Source organism: Mobula birostris, chromosome 1 (assembly GCF_030028105.1).
Source record: "Mobula birostris isolate sMobBir1 chromosome 1, sMobBir1.hap1, whole genome shotgun sequence".
Taxonomy (NCBI): domain Eukaryota; kingdom Metazoa; phylum Chordata; class Chondrichthyes; order Myliobatiformes; family Myliobatidae; genus Mobula; species Mobula birostris.
Window position 1 is genome coordinate 26,549,860 of NC_092370.1, and position 24,896 is coordinate 26,574,755.

Genomic DNA, 24,896 nt, shown 5'->3' on the forward strand with positions numbered 1-24,896 from the left:
CGGCCCAGATCCAGGTCAGGATCCGTTCAGCAGTCTTATCACAGTTGGAAAGAAGCTGTTCCCAAATCTGGCCATACGAGTCTTCAAGTTCCTGAACCTTCTCCCGGAGGGAAGAGGGACGAAAAGTCTGTTGGCTGGGTGGGTCGTGTCGTTGATTATCCTGGCAGCACTGCTCAGACTGCGTGCAGTGTAAAGTGAGTCCAAGGGTGGAAGATTGGTTTGTGTGATGTGCTGTGCCGTGTTCGCGATCTTCTGCAGCTTCTTTCGGTCTCGGACAGGACAACTTCCATACCAGGTTCCATATCAAGTACACCAGGAACTTGACATGAGTGCCAAGACTAGACTTTCCAGCACAGAAATAAGCCTGGAGCCAGTTTGACTCACTCTTAGTGATATTAAGAATTGGATGAGAACAGTGATACAGCAGAGGAATGGTATCGGACAACATCCCAGCAGGCATACTGAAGACCTGCACACCAGAACTAATTCCATTCAAGCTTTTTTCACAGGTTTCCCCATCCTGGCACATAACTGGCAAACTGAATTTTGCCAGGTTATGTGCTGTCCACAAAATGCAAAACAAGTCCAGCCCCATGAAGTTAAGAACACAAGAGATTCTGGAAATGCCAGAAATCTTGAGCAATGCACATAAAATTCTAGAGAACCTTGGCAAGTCAGGTAGCATCGATGGAGGAGAATAAACAGTTAACGTTTGGGGACAAGACCCTTCATCAGGTTTGGAAAGGAAGGGGAAGAAGCCAGAATTAGAGGGTGGGAGAGGAAAAGAAGTACAAGCTGGCAAGTGATATGTGAAACTGGGTGAGGGGAGAGGAAGGGTAAATGGGAAAGGGGGGGGGATGAAGTCAGAAGCTGAAAGGTGATAGGTGGAAAAGGCAAAGAGCTGAAGAAGAAGGAATCTGATAGGAGAGGACAGTGGACTGTAGAAGAAATAGGAGGAAGAGCACCAGAGTGAGGTGATGGGCAGGTGAAGAAAAGAGAAGGGGTGAGAGGGGAATCAGAATGGAGAATGCAAAGAGAGAGAAGCGGTGGGGCAATAAATTACTGGAAGTTAGAAAAGTCGATGTTGATCCAATCAGGTTGGAGGCACTACCAAACAGAATATGACATGTTGCTCCTCCAACCTAGGTGTGGCCTCATTGTGGCAGTAGAGATTTTGGAATGAGAGTGGGAAGTCAAATTGAAGTGAGTGGTTACTGCAAAATCCTGCTTTTCATTGTAGACAGAGCGAAGGTGCTTGATGAAGTGGTCCCCTCATCCACATTGGGTCTCACCAATGTCAAGAAGACTGCACCAGGAGCACCAGGTATAGGAGATGACCCCAACAGACTCACAGGTGAAGTGTTGCCTCACCTGAAAGGACTGTTCCTGGCCCTGAAAGGTGGTGAAGAAGGACGTAGTTAGTGTGATTTAATCATAAGCAATAGTGAAGTGTCATTGACACCGGTACTGTATATGTCCTTCCTTCCTTCTTGCGTACCTTTGGACCTCCACTGCTGGTGGCTGTACAAACACAACATATTTCAGCCCCCCCCCCCCCCCCCCCCGGTGTTGCATGACTGAGATGTAGTTCCTGCAGAATCTGTTTGTACCAATCATGATCAAATCATAGAAGCTACAAACACAAGTTATTGAATGCTTTCCTGTTACCATGGCGCAGCACCCCAGAAACAGGAAAATGCTAAAAACTATTTGACTAAGTCTGTAAGCATAATCTTAGAATATTTTTAATCAGGTCTTGTCCAGCACTTTTTCACTGAAGTTAAATCAGCCCTCATGAGCTAATTTTGATTAGATTTTGTTCCACATATTTGTTCTTTTGAGAGAAGTGGGGCTGGACAGGTATGCAGGGACAATTTCTAATCTCATTTCATGTTGCGCAGTTTTCAGACACCCATTTGTTTGTCAGCCACAATATCAGCAAACTAATATATTTTTTTAATTAGTGAAAATCACTGCTGTTCTCTTCAGTCATGAAATACAGGGTGGGAAAATGGATTATGTTTCTTGTTAGCTGCTCTCTGTATTGCTTAAATCGAGGTTTTAATCAATGTGTCTTACAAATACACCAGCTTTACAATATAAGTAAAAGTTGTTCTAGTATCCTTTAATTAGATGTTGTCCTTGAGGTGACTAACTCTCCAATTGTCCATGGTCATAGCCTCAGCCTGAGTGGTTACTTTTGGAATCTGATCAGTGGTCATACCAGTAATTTCAGTGATAGGGTGAGGATCATAAAACCATCAGACATGGGGGCAGAATTCAGTCATTTGGCCCATGAAGTCTGCTTTGTCATTTCATCATGGCTGATCCATTTTCCCTCTCAGCCCCAATCTCATGCCTTCATTTCCTGACCAATCTATCAATATCTGCTTTAAATATACCCAATGACTTGGCCTCCTGTGGCAACGAATTCCACAGACACACCATTCTCTGGCTAAAGAAATTTCTCCTCATCTCCGTTCTAAATGGATTCCCCTCTATTCTGAGGCTGTGTCCTCTGGTACTAGACTCCCCCACCATAGGAAACATCCTCACCACATCCACTGTACTGAGGCCGTTCAACGTTCGATTAAGTTTCAATGAGGTCATCCCTCATTCTTCTGAATTCCAGTGGGTACAGAAGATCATCACAGAATATGCTACTTAGGTTCCCATGGTTTCTAGTTCATTGTTAGAACTTGTATTTGAATCCGTTTTGCTAATTTTAAGTATCGACTCTCCTCAAATGTTCAAGATTTACACATAAATAACTCCTGTGTACCGTAGCCTTCTCTGACTTCCTTTCAGTACTGGTATCCTTGGTATCAAATAAATCCCATCAAAAGTGTCCCAGCCATTTCTCTAGCTGCAGTGGTTCTCCACTTTGGTGATGCGTGGTGACCAGCACTCCAGTGAGTGGATTAATTCTGCATTCTGTTAGTGTCACCTTGGATAATCGGACAGCGCTGCAGTTAGATCCACAGCACTTTGCCTGGCAACCTTGGAGTGTTGCCAGCAGAGTTTTCTGCAGTTCCCCAAGCTGGAACCATTTTCTGGGGTGAAGCCTACGCCCAAAATGTTCCAGAAAGTGATTTTTCCTTAACTATTTAGTTTTTTTTTGCATAATAGAATTTCAAGAATCTTTCAGGGCTTTTTTATTTATTCATTTTTCAAGACCATGTATTTGATTTTCTAACACTGACTTCTAATCTTTTTCCAGTCCTGAAGGGTCTTGGCCCAAAACGTTACCTGCTTACTCTTCTCCATAGATGCTGCCTGGCCTGTTGAGGAATGCAGCTGTTTGGTTCAAACCTGTGAAGAGGCCTGGAATCAAGTGATCCAAACGGTATCCATACTGCCTTTTGGTGAAAAGTACGACTTGATAGCACTGTTTAGAGAACTGCACCTCTTACATTTCTTTCCATGGTCCCTGATCTCCTACATCCTGCTCGTGGAAGGTTCACAAAGATGGTTCCAGGTTTGAATGGCTTGTCATATGAAGAGTGTCTGATGGCTCTGGACCTGTATTCACTAGAATTCAGAAGAATGAGGGGTGACCTCATTGAATTCTGTCGAATGGTGAAAGGCCTTGATAGAGTGGATGTAGAGAGGATGTTTCCTATGGTGGGAGAGTCTAAGACCGGAGGTTACAGCCTCAGAATAGAGACGTGTCCTTTTAGAATGGAGATGAGGAGGAATTTTTTTAGCCAGAGAATGATGGATCTGTGGAATTCTTTGCCACAGGCAGCTGTGGAGGCCAAGTCTTCATGTATATTTAAGGCAAAGGTTGATAGATTCTTGATTGGTCAGGGCATATGAGGAGAAGGCAGGAGATTGTGGCTGAGAGGAAAACTGGATATAGCCATGATGAAATGGCGGTGTAGACTCGATGGGCCAAATGGATTAATTCTGCTGCTATATCTGATGGTCTTATTATTCCTTCCTAGCTTGGATCAATAGAACTACCTTTTTAGACCATTGGACTGTGAGACAGAGGAGCAGAATTAGGCTATTTGGCCCGTTGAGTCTGCTCCGCCATTCAATATGGCTGATTCATTACCCCTCTCAACGCCACTCTCCTGCCTTATCCCTGTCAACTTTGACGCCTCTACTAATCAAAAACCTATCAACCTCCTCTTTAATTATAGCAATGACGATGCCTCCACGACCGACTATGGCAATGAATTCCAGAGATTCGCCGCCCTCTCACCAAAGAAATTCTTCCTCACCTCTGGTCTAAAAGGATGTCTTGCTATTTTGAGGCTGTGCACTCTGGTCCTGGACTCCCCAGCTGTAGGAAACATCATCTCCGTGTCCACTCTGTCTAGTCCTTTCAGTATTCAATAGGTTTCAATTAGACCTACTAACTCGAGTACAGACCCAGAACCATCAAACACTCCTCATATGTTATACCTCTCATTCCTGATATCATTTTCGTGAACCTCCTCTGGACCCTATTCAAGGCCAGCATGTCCTTTCTTAAATAAGGAGCCCACAGTTGCCCACAGTGTTCAGACCAGTGCCTGTAAAGCATCAGCATTACATCCTTGCTTTCATATTCAAAGTGAATGCTAACATTGCATTTGCCTTCCTTACCACTGACTCAACATTCAAGTTAACTTTTAAGGAAACCTGCACAAGGGCTCCTAAGTCCCTTTGCACCTCTGATTTCTGAATTTCCTCCCCATTTAGAAAATAGACTACACTTTATCCCTTCCACCAAAGTGCATGACCGTACACTGCCCTACACTATATTCCATCTACCACTTCTTTGCCCATTCTCCTAATCTGTCTTAAGTCCTTCTGCACGCTCCTGCTTCCTCAGCTGTACCTGCTCCTCCACCTATCTTCATATCGTCTGCAAACCTGGCCACAAAGCCATCAATTCCAACATCAACAAACAAGAGAAAATCTATAGATGCTGAAAATCCAAGCAACACCCATCAAATGCTGGAGGAACTCAACAGGCAGCATCTACAGAAAAGAGTACAATCAACGTTTCAGGCTGAGACCCTTCATCAGGACTGCTTATCTTTTTTTCCAGTCCTGATGAAGGGCGTCGGCCTGAAATGCCGACTGTTTACTCTTTTCCATAGATGCTGCCTGGCCGTTTGAGTTCCTCCAGCATTCTGTGTTTGATGCTTGAATTCCATCATCCAAATATTTGACATCTAACGTAAAAAGAAGTGGTTCCATTACAACACCTGCGGAACACCACTAGTCACCAGTAGCAAAACAGAAAAACCCCCCCTTTGTTCCCACTCTTTCCATCCTATCAGTCAGACAATCTTCTATCCATGCTAGTACCTTTCTTGTGATACCATGAGCTCTTGTTAAGCAGCCTCATGTGCAGCACCTAGTCAAGGGCCTTCTGAAAATTCAAGTACACAACATCCACCGATACTTTGTCTATCCTGCCTGTTATTTTTCAAAGATTTCTAACAGATTTGTCGGGCAAGATTTCCCTTTAAGAAAACCTTCCCCCCTTTGGCCTATTTTATCATGTGTCTGCAAGTACTCTGAACCTTCATCCTTAGTAAAGGGCATCTAAATCTGTTCAACCGAGGTTAGGCTAACTGGCCTATAATTTCCTGTCTTTTGCCTCTCTCCCTTCCTAAAGATTGGAGTGACATTTGTAATTTTTCAGTCCTCCAGAACCATTCCAGAATCTAGTGATTGTTGAAAGATCACAAAAATACTTCTACTATCTCTTCAGCTACGTGTTTCAGAACCCTGGAATGTAGTCCATCTGGTCCAGGTGACCTAGCTACCTTCAGACCTTTCAGCATTCCAAGCACATTCTCCTTAGTAATAGTAACTACACTCACTTCTGCCCCCAACATTCTCAAATTTCTGGCATACCGCTGGCGTCTTCCACAGTGAAGATTGACGCAAAATCACCCTCATCACCCAGGACATGCTCTCTTTATCATTCCTGCCATCAAGGAGGAGGTACAGGAGCCGAAGACTCAGACCCAATCTTTCAGCTTCTTCTCCTCCACCATCAGATTTCTGAATGGACAATGAACCCATGAACACTACCTCAGTATTTTTACCTCTCTCTTTGCACTACTTATTTAGTTTAATTTTCTCTTTTTTATGTCTACGTATTTCTAGCACCTGGCTGAAGCCTGTCCCTGAATAGGCTCAAGCACAAGCTGCTCTAAAAAGCCAACTCGTAGGCATTCAACAAATTCCCTCTCCTGCGATCCGACACCAACCTGAATTTCCCAATCCCCTTGCATATTGAAGCCCCCCATTACAATTGTGTCATTACCTTATTACATGCCTTTTCCAGCTCCCTTTAGAATCTCAACCCTACATCTTGGCTACTATTTGGAGGCCTATATATGATTCCCATAATGGTGTTTTTACTCTTGTGTATTGCAGTATACTGCTGGTGCAAAACAACAGATTTCACGACACTCTTTTACACTTTTGCCTCTGAAGATCGAATCATCTTTGAGGCCTGATGAAGAGTCTATGTCTGAATTGATGATTCTTTATTCTTCTCCATAGATGCTGCCTGACCTGCAGAATTCGTTCAGCATTTGGGTGTGTTACCTTGAGTGCCTTGATTGTGTCTCGCTTTGAGACATCACTGATTAATACAGTAGACTCCAGACTGGCAATTAATTGGATTGCATTTGTAGAGTGTAATTGCTTTTGTGAACAGGATATTTTCAGGTCAAAGTTTGTGCTGTAGCTGTAGTGGTAGAACTTGGTAGGAGAACAGCTGGCACTGGATTGTAGGTCCTTATTCTGCAGCTGAGATATTGTTGGTATCAGCTGTTTCAATTGCTTCGTGATATTTTATGGAATAAGTCAAATTGATGGGGCTCTGTACTGTAGACACCTTAAACCGCTTTTTATAATATTGTTTACATTCTAAACGTGCAGATATTTATGTGTTTATGCACATTTTACTTCATATCCGTGCTTTATTTTTTAAATTTATTTTTTATAATTATTGAATGTTTTTGTTGTGTGTCACACCCTGACCAACACAGCACAGCAAATTCCTAATGGATGGAAACTTACCTGGCAAATACATCTAATCCTGATCCTTGCGATCTCAGAAGGGAGCTATGTTGGGTCGCCTATTTGTCGCTCCTGGCTGAACCTGGTTACACTGATTTTTTTTTCCCACTATTTTCAAATTAAATTCCAAATACCCAGCACCTGCAATATTTCGCTTTTTAATTAGAATCAAATAAAGGGCCAAAAGCAGAGATGGAGGACCTTCATTGCTGCCCTAAATGCCAGTGGATTAATGGGGAGTAAAGTAAGTAAAGTGCAAAAAGAGAGGGGAAGAACATTTAGCTGAAGAGAGGGAAACAAATGTTTCAGAATATAAAAGAAAAAATGAAAATAAAAATTATTAACAAATAACTATAATATACATGATTGAGACTCAACTCTGTTGAGACAAGCTCTGTTGTGGTCGTCTGCAGGCTTTGGTGGCGTTGGATGGCTTCAGTTTGGTCTCTTTTATTGAGTGTCTGTATCTTTCTATCTTAAACATGCTGTATGTGCTTTGTGCTGTGCGTGAATGTTGGTACTGTGTTTTGTACCTTGACCCCCGAGTAACGTTGACTCATTTGGCTGTATCCATGAGTATTCAAGTATGGTTGAATGACGATTAAACTTGAATTGAAGTTAACAGTTGTTCATCTTCTGGGTTAAAAAGGTTTAGGGACTTTGCATTAACAGTTACTGTTTTTTTATTATAATGTCGAGATACTTCCCAATGAATCACACCGCCCAGCAACCCACCTATTTAACCCTAACCTAATCACAGGACAAATTTACAATGACAAATAAACCTTCTGTGACCCAGATGTTAGTGCATCCTGACCAGGAAATTCTGGAGAGAGGCATTGTCTGAACCTTATAAGTATATTAGTAGTCTGCTCTGTAATTAGCACAGTAATTTTTCCAGGCCTATCGTAGGATGTGTTTGTCTGGCACTTGGATGATGCTGTATTGACAGTATTTCTGGTCACAACATTGTTTAAAAAATGTTGTCCTGATGCAGTGTCTTAGCCTGAAATGTTGACTGTTTATTCCTCTACTGCCATTATAGAGGGTTTCGGCCCGAAACGTCGAATATACTTTTTTCCATAGATGCTGTCTGGCCTGCTGAATTCCTTCGGCACTTTATGTGTGTTGCTCGTCTTTTAAAAACTGTTGTTACTTTTTATAGTCTCCCTGAGGTACGGGTCTTTATACAGGCTGTCAGTAGCTGATGTTTCTGTTTTTATTGTTTTTACAGAAATTTCTCTGAAGAAGGAGAGATGGACAAAGTAACTGCAGCAATGGTCCTAACTAGCTTGTCCACCAGCCCACTGGTCCGCAGTCCTCCCTCCACAGTCCGTTTAGCAGGTAAGCTGGTATAGTTAAATGTTAACAATGTGCTTAATGTGGAATTATTTATAAAGTGGCCACTTTAGTAAAACCAAAATCACTTTCTGACTTCTCAAAGTGTCTTTTTTTATATAGTTCACATGATACCTCAAAGGATTATGGGTTAATTTTGTGGGCTGCACTTCCTGTGTGGTGCCTTGGATGATGGGGCTGCAGATTGTAGGATTAGGCATAGGTGGCAATGGCTTGCACAGCTCTCCATTTTCCAGTGATTAAATTTAACAAACAGGAAACATGTCAAGTAGATGACCAGCTATCAACTAAATACCTGAGCAATTAGAGGTAAGGAACTTGGACATTATATGCCTTTCACAATCTTAGGATGCTCCAAAGCACAATACAGTTCTGGAAGTAACTCTATAGTTATGGAAAGTAATTTTAAAATGTACTTACTTTTGTAAGAAACAGCATTTGTCCATAGCAAGGCCTTGCAAGTACCAATGGGATTGGAATAGAGCTTAATGAATAAATTTCTAAAAAGCATAGAGCACTATTATGTGTATACAGAGCAACAGTCCTCCAAGAGGACCACAACCTTGTTTTTAGGGTTTGGAGGCTTGCACTCCTCAATGACCGGGAGAGCTATGCTGGCTGGAGTCAGGGCTTTATGCTTTGGCTGGTGGTAGGGTCACCTATGCCAAACAGGTCAAAGGGTAGAAGCCAGACTAAGAGTGGTCCACCGGTCCTCCAGGTTTGGGGGTTCAGCTCAGGGCTAACAACCCTGACAGAAACAGCAATGAAGAATCCTTCTACATCTGTGTGCGACGGTATTCCTGAAAGTCCACCCAGGACTTGTAGTGAAAACCGAGAGGAGGCTACTGACACGACGAAGGAAGCCCTGAACATCGCCACAGATGGAGCACCTTCATTGCTGCCCTAAACGCCAGCAGCATAACAGTCAGTAAGTAAGTTCAGAACAACGGTGAACCTGGGAACATAAATTGTGTGTTGATCAGAGGCAGCAAAAGGTAATGGTAGACTCACTCTAGTGAGTCACTAGTAAAGTCTAGTAATTGTTCAAATGAAATGTATCTGTACATTCCAACAGAATGCAATGCAGTTGTTGTATTGTGTCAAAACAGGTCACTACTAGGCAACTTGCCTGCTGTAGAGCTATTAGGCAATACTGAATTTATGAAAGGTGCATATATAAATTCAGGTTCTTTCTCTATGAGTATAACTTTAATTTTAATTATTATTAAATACAGATGGGTTTTGACTTTGATTTTTGTTTACTTATGGTGCACTCTGGAAAACATCTCATTCACATCAGGTTCACTCTGTTAAATAGGGCATACTTTTACTTCCTCCTTTGGGACATTTCAATACATGTAAACCCTGATGTTCAATGTGCCCACCTGCATTTTTGTCATTCCGTCTGTCTGATCTCGGGGCGGTGGGGGTAGAAGCAGCCTGCGAAGGGGGAGCTGGCTCCCAGCTGACCAACAAGCCCTTGTGCAACACGGCGCCTTTCTGTAGGGAAACGATGGTTCTGTCCTGAATGGTCTTGTCTGGCTGTGAGGCCTGGTCCAAAGTTCAGTGGTTGTCAAAGCAATGAAATCCAGATTTCTGGTGTTTAAATCAATGAAGATAATACATCTTAATGCATCAAAACAGGGCCTGGAAAATGAAGAGAGGAAGATATTTAAGAGAATAACCGACTAAGGAGGTATAATTTCATTGCTGGCAGAAATATTTGCTGCAGACCTGTAACTCAGAGGTTTCAGCTTTACGAGTAAGAATATTTCATTACCATCGGTGGTTTCTAAGGCTGTTTTAACATTGTCTCATATTTGTGAATACTGCTGATCCTGTACTCAAAATTAACTACTTTTTTCTCAAACCATCAATAAAATTAAACTGCTCTATGAAATGAAGGCGCTCGATGTAGAATCAAAGGCTTCAGCATGAGATGGTCAGGGACACAATGGCTTTGTTCAATATCTGTGTCTTCTGATTTTGGGAAATATATAAGCTGAGGCCATTGGGGCAGCATGGAACCAATCTTCGAACACTCTCGACTGAAAGCCAGAAGGAAGCAGAGACACACACACAGCTAGGGTGGGAAGTGAATAGGAAGGAGGAGAAGAAATTGGTGGAGGAAGTGAAAAACAAACATGAGACCATAAGACATAGGAGGAGAGTCAGGCCGTTTGGCCCATCCAGTCTGTTCTGCCACTCCATCATGGCTGATTCAATAGAAGTGCAGGAGTCAGCCATTCGGCCCTTCGAGCCAGCACCACCATTCACTGTGATCATGGCTGATCATCCACAATCAGTACCCCATTCCTGCCTTCTCCCCATATCCCTTGACTCCACTATCTTTAAGAGCTCTATCTAACTCTTTCTTGAAAGCATCCAAAGAATTGGCCTCCATTGCCTTCTGAGGCAGAGCATTCCACAGATCCACAACTCTCTGGGTGAAAAAGTTTTTCCTCAACTCTGTTCTAAATGGCCTACCCCTTATTCTTAAACTGTGGCCTGTGGTTCTGGACTCCCCCAACATCGGGAACATATTTCCTGCCTCTAGCGTGTCCAATCCCTTAATAATCTTATATGTTTTAATCAGATCCCCTCTCATCCTTCTAAATTCCAGTGTATACAAGCCCAGTCGCTTCAAACTTTCAACATGTGACAGTCCCGCCATCCCAGGAATTAACCTTGTGAACCTACGCTGCACTCCCTCAATAGGAAGAATGTCCTTCCTCAAGTTTGGAGACCAAAACTGCACACAGTACTCCAGGTGTGGTCTCCAGGAGAGGATTCATTATTCCTCTCAACCGCATTCTCCTGCCTTCCACCCATAACCTTTGACGCCCTGACTAATCAAGACCTATCAGCTTCTACTTTAAATATACCCAATGACTTAGCCTGCACAACCATCTGTAGCAATTAATTCCACAGATTCACCACACTCTGGCTAAAGAAATTTTTCCTCACCTCTCTTCTAAATGGACACCTCTCAAATCTGAGGCTGTGCCCTCTGGTCCTAAACTCTCTCACTGTAGGAAACGTCCTCTCCACATCTACTCTATCCAGACCTTTCAATGTTTGATAGGTTTCAATGAGATTGCCCCTCATTCTTCTAAACTCCAGCGAGTACAGGCCCAGAGCCACCAAATGCTCCTTTCATTCCTGGGGTGAGTCTTGTGAACCTCCTCTGAAACCTCTCAATGCCTTTTCTCAGAAGAGGGGCCCAAAACTATTCACAATATTCTAAATGTAGTCTGACCAATGCCTTATAAAGCATCAGCATTACATCCTTGCTTTGTATCCTAGTCCCCTCAAAATGAGTGCCAACATTGCATTTGCCTTCCTCACCGCTGACTCAACCTGCAAGGTAACCTTTAGGGAATCATGCATGAAGACTCCCGAGTCCCTCTGCACCTCTGGTTTTTGAGTTTTCTCTCCAGTTAGAAAATATTCCATGTCTTGTTCTTGTACTTCCCTTCATTATATTCCATCTATCACTTCTTTGTCCATTCCCCCAGTCTGTGTAAGTCCTGCAGGTAGCCTGCTTCCTCAACATTGTCGTCCCCTCCACCTATCTTCATGTTGTCTGCAAACTTGGCCACAAAGCCATCAATTCTTTCATCCAAATCATTGACATACAATGTGAAAAGAAGTGGTCCCAACACCAACTCTTGCAGCATACCACTAGTGTCCGGCTGTCAACCAGAAAAGGTCCTCTTTATTCCCACTCTGTCTCCTGCCAATCAACCAATCTTCTATCCATGCTGTAATACTTCCTATAAAATCATGGACTTTTATTTTGTTAAACAGCTTCATGTGCAGCACTTTGTCAAAGGCTTTCTGAAAATACAAGTAAACAACATCCACTGACTCTCTTTTGTCTATCCTCCTTGTTATTTCCTCAAAGAATTCCAACATATTTGTCAGGCAAGATTTCTGCTTTAGAAAACCCTGCTGACTTCGGCCTGTTTTATTGTGCCTCCGAGTACCCCAAAACCTCATCCTTAATAATAGACTCCAACATCTTTCCAACCACTGAAGTCAGCCAAACTGGCTTGTAATTTCCTTTCTTCTGCCTCTCTCCCTTCCTAAAGAGTGGACTGACACTTGCAATTTTCCAGACTTTGGGAACCATTCCATTATCTAGTGATTCTTGGGAGATCATTACTAATGCCTCCACAATCTCTTCAGCCACCTCTTTCAGAACCCTGGGGTGTAGTCCATCTGGTCCAGGTGACTCATCGACCTTCAGCCTTTTCAATTTCCCAAGCACTTTCTCCTTAGTAATAGCAATGACGCTCACTTCTGCCCCCTGACACACTCGCATTTCTGGTATGCTGCTAGTGACTTCTACAGTGAAGACCGACACAAAATACTTCCTAAGTTCATCCTCCATTTCTGTGTCCCCCATTACTACATTTTGTAGAACATGTTCTTCAAAGGGCAATTTACCTTTTACCATCCAGGTTAATATCACTCTGTTCTTGCCATTAATGAATACTGAAAAGTAACACTGGACGTTAAGCCATTTCCTGTTACGAATTGTTTCAGGTGAATAATCATTTCTTCGCCTTTTGTGTAACAGATCAGAATGGTTCTTGGAAGGAACCAGCCAACATGTCATCGAGCTACAGCAGCAGTGGCAACTGGAGCTGGGGGGCACCAAGTGACCAGTCAAATCCATCCACCCCGTCACCACCTTTATCAGCCGACAGCTTCAAACCTTTCCGTGCAACCATCCAGCCAGATGACAGTATCGATGAGGCAGAATCCAGCAACCTGTTGTTTGATGAGCCCATTCCAAGGAAGAGAAAGGCATGTACAAGTTCTCACACATGGAAGGTTCAGTTCTTCCTGTCACTTAATCTGCTTTGCCCAAACAAAGCAACCAACACAACTTGACAAGTATTGCAGGGCAAAGGGTCGGAGCCTCTTTCTAACAGCTTAGCAAAGATTCTTTGTGGATTGGAAGCAGTCAGCGGAAATCTAAACATATATTAAACTTATTATAACTTACTAAGTTAAACTTAAACTTATTAAATATTATAACAATGATGACTTAGTAATTTCATGCCAATGAGGTCCAAATTGAGTGGAACACAAGCCTCACTGCAGTGATTGTTCCCAGGGTCAGAGGTTCTACTCCTACACTCAAATGTCACTGTCTTTTTAAACACTCTCAATTCTTCTTTAAAAAGTTACATGAAGGTCCTCCATTCCTGGACAGAAGTAGTGCATTCAGTGAGCATTAGATCTGTTCAGGTGTGAATGTATCAGTCCTGAGCCATTCATTTGCTGCCTGAATTGACATAGCCCCAATCCGTACTGTTCAGTAGCCTTGGGACTTTTTGGCTGGTGCTGAAGAAGTCCAGGTAAAGTTACAATCGTTTCTCTAAATCTTGCTCTCCTGTCTTATTGTGCATCTCTTAAGTGCAGTTGGCTAGTAGGAAGTTAGAGATTAAGCAGCTGTTGGTCTTTTTCTCGGTTGTAAGTGTCTGTGCGACAAGGATTGGTGGTGGATTCTCATCACTCCCTCAACCTTCTCCTCTGGCTGCAAGAGGGAGCTGCACAATTATTTCACTCACTAGGACCAAGATCATCCACTCGAACAACACAGACAAAATGCTGGAGGAAAACACCAGGTGAGGCAGCATTTATGGATGCTCGGCCTATAAGCAGTCAATGCCTCGGGTCAAAACACTTCTGGTCCAAAACATTGGCTGTTTATTTCCCTCTACAGATACTGCCTCGCCTGCTGAGCATTCCTCCAGCATTTTATGTGTGTTGTTCTACATTTTCAGCAGCTTCAGTCTCTCTTGTAAGACCTTCCACTCAGCTGAGTTCCTTTGCCCTTTCCTACTGTGGCCTGAGCCTGAATGCATGTCCTCTGGTCTCTCCTGCCATTCTTTTGATGCAAAACCACCCTCCACGAGCCTCAACCTGAACTTTTGAATAGAAAATCCTGCGAAATGTAGTGGATATGGCCCAGTCCATCACGGGTAAAGCCCTTCCCTCTGTTCAGCATATCTATACAAAACTTTGCCGCAGAAAGCAGCATCCATCATCAGGGACCCCCACCAGCCAGGCCATGCTCTCTTCTTGCTGCTGCCATCAGGAACAAGGTACAGGAGCCTCAGGACTCATGCCACCTGGTTCAGGGACAGTTATTACCCCTCAACCATTAGGCTCTTGAACCAAAGGAGATAACTTCACACAGCTTCACTTGCCCCATCATTGAAATGTTCCCACAACCTAACTTCTTTCTATCTCCTTTACCTTAGCTTTGGAGAGGGATAGGAACAGACAAGTTAGGAAAGCATTTAATTGGAGTAAGGGGAACTATGAGGCTATCAAGCAGGAACTTGGAAGCATAAATTGGGAACAGATGTTCTCAGGGAAATGTACGGAAGAAATGTGGCAAACATTCAGGGGATATTTGCATGGAGTTCTGCACATTCCACTGAGACAGGGAAAGGATGGTAGGGTATAGGAGCCATGGTGTACAAAGGCTCTTGTTAATCTAGTCAAGAAGAAAAGAAGAGCTTACGAAAGGTTCAAAAAACTAGGTAATATTAGAGATATAGAAGATTATAAGGCTAGCAGGAAGGAGCTTAAGAAAGAAATTAGGAGAGCCAGAAGGGGCCATGAGAAGGCCTTGGCGGACAAGATTAAGGAAAACCCCAAGGCATTCTACAAGTATGTGAAGAGTTAGAGGATAAGATGTGAGAGAATTGGACCAATCAAGTGTGACGGTGGAAAAGTGTGTATGGAACCAGAGGAGATGGCAGAGGTACTTAATGAGTAATTTGCTTCAGTATTCACTACAGAAAAGGATCTTAGCGATTGTAGGGATGACTTACAGTGGACTGAAAAGCTTGAATATGTAGATATTGAGAAAGAGGATGTGCAGGAGCTTTTGGAAAGCATCAAGTTGGATAAGTCACCAGGACTGGATGAGATGTACCCCAGGCTACTGTGGGAGGCAAGGGAGGAGATTGCAGAGGCTCTGATGGTGATCTTTGCATTATCAATGGGGATGAGAGAGGTTCCAGAGGACTGGAGGGTTGCGGATGTTGTTCCATTATTCAAGAAAGGGAGTAAAGATAGCCCAGGAACTTGTAGACCAGTGAGTCTTACTTCAGTGGTTGGTAAGTTGATGGAGAAGATCCTGAGAAGCAGGACTTATGAACATTTGGGGAGGCATATATGATTAAGAATAGTCAGCATGGCTTTGTCAAAGGCAGGTCGTGCCTTACAAGCCTGATTGAATTTTTTGAGGAGCATGTCTTATGAGAATAGGTTGAGTGAACTCAGCCTTTTTTCCTTGGAGCGACGGCAGATGACAGGTGACCTGATAGAGGTGTATAAGATGAGGCATTGATCATGTGGATAGTCAGAGGCTTTTTTCCGGGGCTGAAATGGCTAGCACGAGAAGGCAACGTTTTAAGGTGCTTGGAAGTAGGTACAGAGGAGACGTCGGGCTAAGTTTTTTACACAGAGAGTGGTGAGTGCGTGGAATGGGCTGCCGGCAGCGGTGGTGGAGACGGATACAATAGGGTCTTTTAAGAAACTCCTGGACAGGTATATGGAGCTCAGAAAAGTAGAGGGCTATGGGTAACCCGAGGTAATCTCTAAAATAAGTACATCTTCAGCACAGCTTTGTGGGCCGAAGGGCTTGTATTTTGCTGTAGGTTTTCTATGTTTCTATGTTTGTCTTCTAACCTATGGACTCACTTTCAAGAACTCTTCATCTCATGTTCTTGATATTTATTGCTTATTTATCTATTATTATTATTCTTTCTTTCTTTTTGTACAAACAGACATATACGGTTTGTTGCCTTTTGCACACTGACTGAATGTCCAAGTTGATGCAGACTTTCATTGACTCTATTATGGTTAGTGTTCTGTTGTGGATTTATTGAGTGGGCCTGGAAGAAAATGAATCTCAGCTTGTATATGGTAACATACAGTACTTTGATAATAAGTTTACTACAAACCTTTTGAACTTTTGAACTTTGGTTTCATGACCATGTCCTGCTGGCTCCCATCCTTATTGACTCAATAAGTAATTTCCCCATGCACAATACTGATCACCTCCTCAAAAGCCCCACTTTTTAGCCCCTCGGTCAAACCTTTAACATCTTATTTGCCTCTTACACAATAGTTTGCTTCATATAAGGTCCGATCGCAGCATCGCAGCAGGTCAATAGTATAGGATACTTTTATGTTTATTGCCCTCTGTTGTATTTTGTTTTACAGAACTCAATGAAAGTTATGTTCAAGTGTTTGTGGAAGAATTGTGGAAAGGTGCTGAGCACTGCTGCAGGGATCCAGAAACATATTCGGACCGTGCACTTGGGGTAAGAGTCAAGCCACGGGGAAGGAGCATAATTTTACAGAACTTTTATGGTATGGATATGACTTGTGACGTTTTTATTCGGCAAGATGGATCAGTCAGTTCCATGTGGCAAAAGTATCAAATGCAGCAACTTTCTGGCAGGAAGTGAGTTAGATCATTGATCCATCATTTGTGAGTTGCAAGTGTAGATATTCTTATTCTAGATTTACTTGGGCGACACGGTAGCCTAGTGGTTAGTGTAACGCTTTACAGCGCCGGAGAACAGCGATCAGCGATTAAGGTTTAGTTCCCGCTGCTGTCTGTAAGGAATTTGTACATTCTCCCTGTGACTGCGTGGGTTTCCTCAGGGTGCTCTGGTTTCCTCCCGCATTACAAAAATGTACAGGTTATGGTTAATAAGTTGTGGGCATGATATGTTGGTGGGTGGAAGTTTTGGTACGTATTCGGACTGTGTTGACTGTTGACGCATACAGCGGATTTCACTGTATATTTCTGAGTTTCAATGTACTTGTGACAAACAAAGCTAATCTTTAAGCTTTACTAAGAAGAGGTATCTTGGAGGCCAGACATATAGAGACTCAACAGCAGTTTTTAGTAAGTTTAAAGCATTTTTGGCAGATGTCTCAGAGCTGATTTTGTAACCGTCCTTAACACAAGGCGTTAAGGTATTAAGGAGGACCAGTTACAAAATTTTGTGAAGGCCTTGGAATTTGGCAGTCACTGGAGAAAAGAATTGCATCATTGCATTACCTAGACATGATGTTGCCACAAGCAGTTTTAGTTATGGAATAATACTCTGCTGTTAAAATTCGAGAATTTACTACCTTTCTTTGAAAGGCTGTGCTTCAGTAAGGCGGCATCCATTATTAAGGACCCCACCACCCAAGGTATGTCTCCTTCTCATTACTACCATCAGGGAGGAGGTACAGGAGCCTGAAGGTGCATACTCAGCATTTTAAGAACGGTTTCATTCCCTCCACCTTCAGATTTCTGAATGGTCCATGAACCCATGTGCACTACCTCACTAGTTTGCTCTCTTTTTGCGCTGATTTATTTGTTTTATACTTCTTATTGTAACTTAGAGATTTTTTATGTATTGCACTGTACTGGTATGGCAAAACAAAAAATTACATGACATGTCAGTGAGAATGAACACGATTCTGGTTCTGGCCTTTAAGATTGACTATTATTGACTCCAAAATACAAATCGTGTTAACACCTAATTGGGTTTCCTACAGGTAAATCTTCTTCTAATTATAATCATATCTTACCAGAAATTTTCTGTTGAAAATTTAATTGTGTTCAACCTGTAATTTAGCAGCAAATGGGAAAGGTTTGCAGTGAAGTTCCATGCCAGTCTGAACCTCGCAGAGCATGATACAAATAAATACTGCAATAAATATAGTGACAAGCACAGAACAACAAAACAGTGCAATTAGAAGCGTTAAATTGTTAATAATGGAATAACTGAGGGAGATAGAATTAAGCATTGAGAACGTGGCAGCACCGCTGGGAACGATGTATGAAAGAGGTGATTGGTTCATAAGTCTGCTAGAGGCAGGGAAGAAGCTGTTCCCAAGTCTGACGGACTGGGCAGTGTTTACCAACCATCTGCAGGTTCCACGAGTCAAGAGCAGAACAGTTAAGTATTGTAATGAGGGAATTCTTGATGATGGAACCTGTCCAATGATCATGAACCCCCATTACCTTTGACTTGATTCCTAGAAAATCAGGTGGCACCAAGAAGCAGACTTGAGATTTTATGTCAGTGACCTTAATTAGAACTGGAAAATGTTACAGGGTTATGAATTGTTAGCAAATAGTCACGAAAGGTTGTCTTCTTTTGCATAATGGTTATATGTCAGTTTTTGTGTGTAGTTTTTCATTGATACCATTGTAGTTCTTTGTTCTACTGTGAATGCCTGCAAGAAAAAGGATCTCAGGATAGTATATGGTGAAAGATGCATACTTTAATAATAACTTTACTTTAAACTTTGAAATACAAACTTTGAGGAGAAGAGGGGGAGGTGTAGGACAGGGTAGGGAGACAGGCAGTTGAGGTGATAGTTTGGAGTGAGGGAGAAGGGCTATGTTATGACAGAATTATTCTCTAGGTTTATGTGTGAGCAGTATCAGAATCAGGTTTAATGTCACCAGCCTATGTCATGAAATTTGTTAGCTTTGCAGTTACAATGCAATACATGAGGAAAGATGTGGAAATAAACTAATGGTACGTTTAAGGTGAATAGTCAGTTACGGGAAGAAAACTCCCTAACTGTGGAACCAAAGCAAAACATCACCATAGAAGAGAGCTATTAGACAGATAGAATCATTTCTCCAGCTCACTAGAAGCTAACCACATAGAATTTAAACTGCTACCTGTTAATAATGGTGGTTTCCTGAAAATACATCTGATACTGTAGTAAATTTTAATAAGTAAACACTTTTAAAAATATATTGCACATCTACATTTACAGTATAAATTTATCTATTATCTTTTTAGATTGTAACAATAGCTCTCTTTATTGTAGGACTATAGATAAATTATTTCAACTAAATAAAATATGTAATTCATTAAAGTAATTTTTTAGATTGTAAGTCTGAAAATGACTGCTATTTTTAGCCTGTCTGTATCAGATCACTAACAGTAGGATATATCAGAAGGTGGAATGTAAAGATCAATAAAATATTAGCATTTTACAGTGAAAATATATTCAAGTTCTGTAGATTCTTCTATTAAATAAAGATACACATCCTTTAACTCAGATTGAGTTTTATGACAATAGATGCAAATCTACAAATCTGTGAGGCCTTCAATAAAAAATGATCAAAGAGTTTTAGAGGTAGTTGCTGAGTAGTCCCATTAACAAGAAGAAAGAACTGAACCCCTGTTTTCACCTGTAAGTACCCTCTATTAGTTTAATTAATGCTTACACCAGCTTTAACCTATCATTGGCTTCCTAAAGTGTTCGAAAAATGAAAGTTAAATTAAACAAAACCCCACCTCATCGGTCTGGTTATGTTGTGATCCTTAGAACTCAATATTCAACAATTTCTGAAAATCATTTTCCTGTTCCTTTCCACAGAACCTGAGTCATGGTGAAGGCTCGTAGCCCAACACATCAACTCTTTATTCCTTTCCATAGATGCTGATAGAGGTGCAGAGTTCCTCCAGTATTTTGTGTGTGTTACTGTGGATTTCCAGCATCTGCAGAATCTCTTGTGTTTACGAATTGTTGGATATTTCACTTTCACTTTGCTTCTTTTCTCTCCAGTTTCTAACTGTTGGTGTTTAAAGTTGACGATCTTAATCTGCATCCTATCACAGTCATTCCCTCTCTTCTCTCCATTCCTCCAGTGTAGAATGAGCTGCCAGTGCAAATGGTGCATGCGGGGTCAATTTCAACATTTAAGAGAAGTTTGGATATATGCATGGATGGGAGGGGTATATGGACGGCTGTGGTCTGGGTGCAGGCCAAGGGACTGGGCAGATTAATGGTTCACCATGGACTAAATGGGCTGAAAATTCAGTTTCTTTACTGTACTGTTCTATGACTCCCTCCTTTTGAAGTTTTAAAACGTGCTTGTTTTTCCTTGCACTGAAATGTGGAGGAGTCATTTTTCCGTCCCCCTCCCCCTCTCTCCCCTTTCCCTCTCTTTCTGTCACCCGGTTGGGATACAGCCCAAGTGTGGAGAAGAGAGACACTGAAGCAGGTCGATAGTTCACAGACTTTAATGCAAACAGTGTTAAAGGGGGAAAAAAAACAATAAACACTAGGCCAAACGGGGCCGTTAACTAAAACTCTCAAATGGAAAATGAAGCCTGCACTGCAGCTGTAAAGAACAACTAAGAATAGAATGAATACCGCTAGTCTTCAGAGTCAGTTGACTTGACAGTCTAATTTCTCAGGCAAAGTAGAATGCAGGCAGGTAGCAAAGCATTGCTGTGCCCGTGTCCAAGTCTCAACAAATACTATGATGGAATGAATGGAGTTAAACACTATCACAATGAAATAATAATCAGCTGATATGTGCATATTCACGAGCACAGTTGCCGTGTCTGCTGCACTGCCGAATCCATGGTTGCGACACTTTCTCTTCCCTTTCTCTCTTCCCCCTTTCTTTCTCTCTCTTCCCCCTTTCTCTCTCTCTCTTCCCCCTTTCTCTCTCTCTCTTCTGCCTCTCTCTCTCCCTTCCCTCTCTTTCTTCCCCTCTGTTCCTCTCCCCAAGGATGTGGCCTAACCTGCTGAGTTCTTGTCACTTTCTACTGTCTAATTTTATTTCAGATCCCCAGCATATGCAGTTTTGTTTTGCTCCAGTAAGTGTTGCTCAGTGACCTCATCAAGATAAACAAACGACCTTTCATTCCATCTACACTTCCTCACTGAGCTGACCAAAAGATCATTTTCATGGGAGGAGGCTTCCTCTGTTCAAATATCACCAACCTATTGTGTCAGTTGAGTTCAGTCCTACTGAGGTGAATTCAGGATCCAGCTGGAGTGAAAAGAACAAAGAACATAAAACTTTTCATCCCAGTTGTGCCAACCTTTTAACCTACTCTGAGACCAGTCTAACCCTTCCCTCCCACATAGGCCTCCATTTTTCTTTCATCCATGTGCCTTTCTGAGGGCCTCTGATTTATCTTCCTCTACCACCTCCCTTGGCAGCATGTTTCTCACATCTACCACTCTCTGTGTGAAAAACCTACGGTACCTCCAATGTTCCCCCCTACACTTCCCTCCAATCAGCTTAAAATTATAACCCCTCATAATAACCATTCCTTCATTGGGAAAATGTTTCTGGCTGTCCTATGTCTCTTATCATCTTGCACTGTGTACCTCTATCAAGTCACCTCTAATCCTCCTTCACTTCAAGGAGAAAAAGCCCAAGTTCACACAACCTATCCTCATTAGACATGCTCTCTAATCCAGACAGCGTCCTGGTAAATCTCCTCTGTATCATCTCTATAGCTTCCACATCCTTTATATAATGAGATGACCAGAACTGAGCACAATATTCCAAATGTGACCCCTAGAATGAGGGGTCACAGTTTGAGGATAAAGGGGAAGCCTTTTAGGACCGAGATTAGGAAAAACTTCTTCACACAGAGAGTGGTGAATCTGTGGAATTCTCTGCCACAGGAAACAGTTGAGGCCAGTTCATTGGCTATATTTAAGAGGGTGTTAGATATGGGCCTTGTGGCTAAAGGGATCGGGGGTATGGAGAGAAGGCAGGTACAGGGTTCTGATTTGGATGATCAGCCATGATCATACTGAATGGCGGTGCAGGCTCGAAGGGCTGAATGTCCTACTCCTGCACCTATTTTCTATGTTTCTATGTGTTCTGAACAGAGCTGTATAGAGCTGCCACTTTACTTCGCGGTTCTTGAACTCAGTCCCCTGACTAATGAAGGCCAGCACACCACACACCTTCTTAACCATCCAATCAACTTGTGTGGCAACCTTGAGGGAGCTGTAGACATTGACCCCCAAGATCCCTCTGTTCCTCCACTCAGCTTTTAACCTTGTATTCTGCCTTCAAGTGCAAGCTTCCACAGTGAATCAGTTCATACTTTTCTGGATTGAACACCCATCTGCCACTTCCCAGCCCAGCTCTGCATCCTGTCAATGCCCCACTGTAGCCTCTTTTTCTCTTTGCAGGCCCTGTAATATCGTAAAATGAAAACTGTTGCCAGAATTCTTGTCCCGTCATTAATAGGTACTGGTAGCAAATGTCAAGAAATGTGGTCATGTTGTTGGAAAGTCGGCACTCATTGTGAAAGCAAAGCCAAGCGTTCTGTAGCACTAAAAGGAGAGGGTGCCTACTGCTTTATGTGATTTGTGTTGAACTTACTTTACAATCAGCGCTGGACGTTAAATGGCTTTTTATTTTCTCCCAACAGACGTAACGTAGACTCAGATTGCAGTGATGGTGAAGAGGACTTCTATTACCAGGAGATCAAACTGAACACGGATTCTGCAGCTGAGGGTTTGGGTAGCCTGTCTCCGGTGTCACCATCGGTGTCGTCACCACCTACACTCTCAAGCTTGGATTCAGGACGATCTGAAACCACCGTCACCAGAACCGAGGCCAAAACCTCCACCCCTCTCAGTCGGTCAGCGCCAACCTGCCTCTACCTCGTCCACACTGACCATGCTTATCAGGTAACAAGGTGCAGCTTGGGGCGGCTCGCTTAACTTGCAAAGGTTTTAATGATTAAACGCAAGAAAAAAACTACCGAAGTTAAAGGATAGTGCATACTTTATGATCCGTGGCTTTTGGATGAGATGTCAGACTGAGTTCAGACTGTTAAGAGGTCTGGGTGTGCTGTTCTCGCTGTTTCTTAGGTGAACAGGGGAACTTCCCCTGGAGTTGGACCAATACTTATCCTTCAGTCAGAACGAATAGAAAACTCTGCTCGTTATCACTTTAATATTCCTACAGACTGCCCGTGCAGAACTTTGCTGCAATATTTTAATTATTAATAACTGCTTCAAAAAGGTTATCAATAGTTATAAGATGCTTTGGAACCTCCTAAGACCATAACATGTGCTAGGTAAATAATTCTTTTATTTAGCACTCCCAATACAAACTAGATGTGGTAAAAGGTAGATTTTAGAAACTCAGCATGCAAGCTAGTGATTCATTTATAATTCAAATATTTTTTCCTCAAATGGACTAAATCCCTTCATCTGAAATGGTCGACTCCTTGAATCATCTCTTGAGACTTGCCCACTGTAGAGGGGGATCTCTCGGCCCATTGATCCATGCTGCCCATCTATACCAATCCAGCTTTATTATCCACACGTACCCATCCACTCCCCTCAGATTCTTGCACTCACCTACTAGCTGTTTGCAATTTATCCTGGCCAGTCAGCCTACTCACTTACATCGTCTTGGACTGTGGAACGAAACGGGAGAGCCCGAAGGAAGCCCGCAGGGTGAATGTACAAACAGCATGGGAGATCAGGATGGAATCTGAGTCACCGATGCTCTGAGGAGGCACCTCTGTTTCATCCCTCTTAAGTTTGATTATTTCCTTAAACATTAAGCCAGTTGGAATTTAGAGAGAATAATTTGACTTCTTTTTTTAAACTGGGTTATATAAAATTTGTATAAATCTGCTACTCGTGTTGATGATAGCATCTTTCATCCCTGGGCACTCCATTCCGGACTGCTGGAATGAAACTTCACTTCTGCTGAACCCTTTAGAACTGCAGTGCACTGCTGACACATGCATAGGCACAACGTAAGTAATATTAATGATAAATCTCTTGTGATTATGTTAATGATAATATTGGCAGAACAAGAATACTTGCCAACAGGAAAAGGGCCCCCAAACAGGTTTCTTTTCGGCTACTGACCCTCTCTTCCTGCTTGGTTCCCGTTCAGTCCCTTAATTAGAGAATGGATCTGTTTGCCCCCGAACCATTTTAAAATCTAATTCCAAGCATCCTTTGAAATTTATTCCATGATCTATGTATGACGATTAGGTTATTGGTTGTGACTTACTCTTTTATGACTGATTGACTGCCCGTGTATCTGAGCAGGGCGTCACAGTAGCAGCTAGCCTAGTGCTTTGCAATGCCAACAATCGTGGCTGAATTCCCACTGCTGTCTGTAAGGAGTCTTTACACTCCTCCTGTGTCCATGTGGGTTTGTCCGGGTGCTGTGTTGACTCCAGCAGCATGGTGACACTTATGGGCTGTGTTAATCATTGACACAAACAACACATTTCACTCTATGTCCCAATGTTTCGATATACATGTGACAAGTAAAGCTGATCTTTATCTTTAAACTTTGTCCTTTTATATCTCTTGTATTAAAAAGCTGGCCTGGATTAACTTCACGTTTTTGAAAACCCATCATTATAACACTGTGGAGGACTCTCATATCCAAAACAGTTCTGAACTTTTGTAGTGGTCCCTCATAAATCTGTACTAGCATGGATCATCCAACTGTCTTCTAAACTATTTGAAGGATAATTGCCTAGAAACTGTTTGCCATGTGATAAAATTTCGGTGAAAAATGTTGACAGTAGTTGTCCAGGTGAGTTGAAGGGTGTGATTTTCAGTCAAGGCCCTCTATGTGTCTGAGGTTCTCATGTGTGAAAGACCCAGATAAGCCCAACAACTGG

At 42.4% G+C, this 24,896-nt stretch overlaps 1 protein-coding gene across 1 annotated transcript in view; it reads left to right on the plus strand.

Annotated features, from left to right (window-relative positions):
* The window catches only part of znf704 (zinc finger protein 704), a 212,388-nt gene that overhangs the window by 152,489 nt on the left and 35,003 nt on the right, over window positions 1-24,896 (plus strand). The window contains exons 3-6 of the mRNA XM_072253050.1: window positions 8,276-8,385; window positions 12,986-13,215; window positions 16,660-16,760; window positions 22,662-22,923. Coding sequence (XP_072109151.1) covers window positions 8,276-8,385; window positions 12,986-13,215; window positions 16,660-16,760; window positions 22,662-22,923 — 703 coding nt within the window. The remainder of the gene's footprint in view (window positions 1-8,275; window positions 8,386-12,985; window positions 13,216-16,659; window positions 16,761-22,661; window positions 22,924-24,896) is intronic.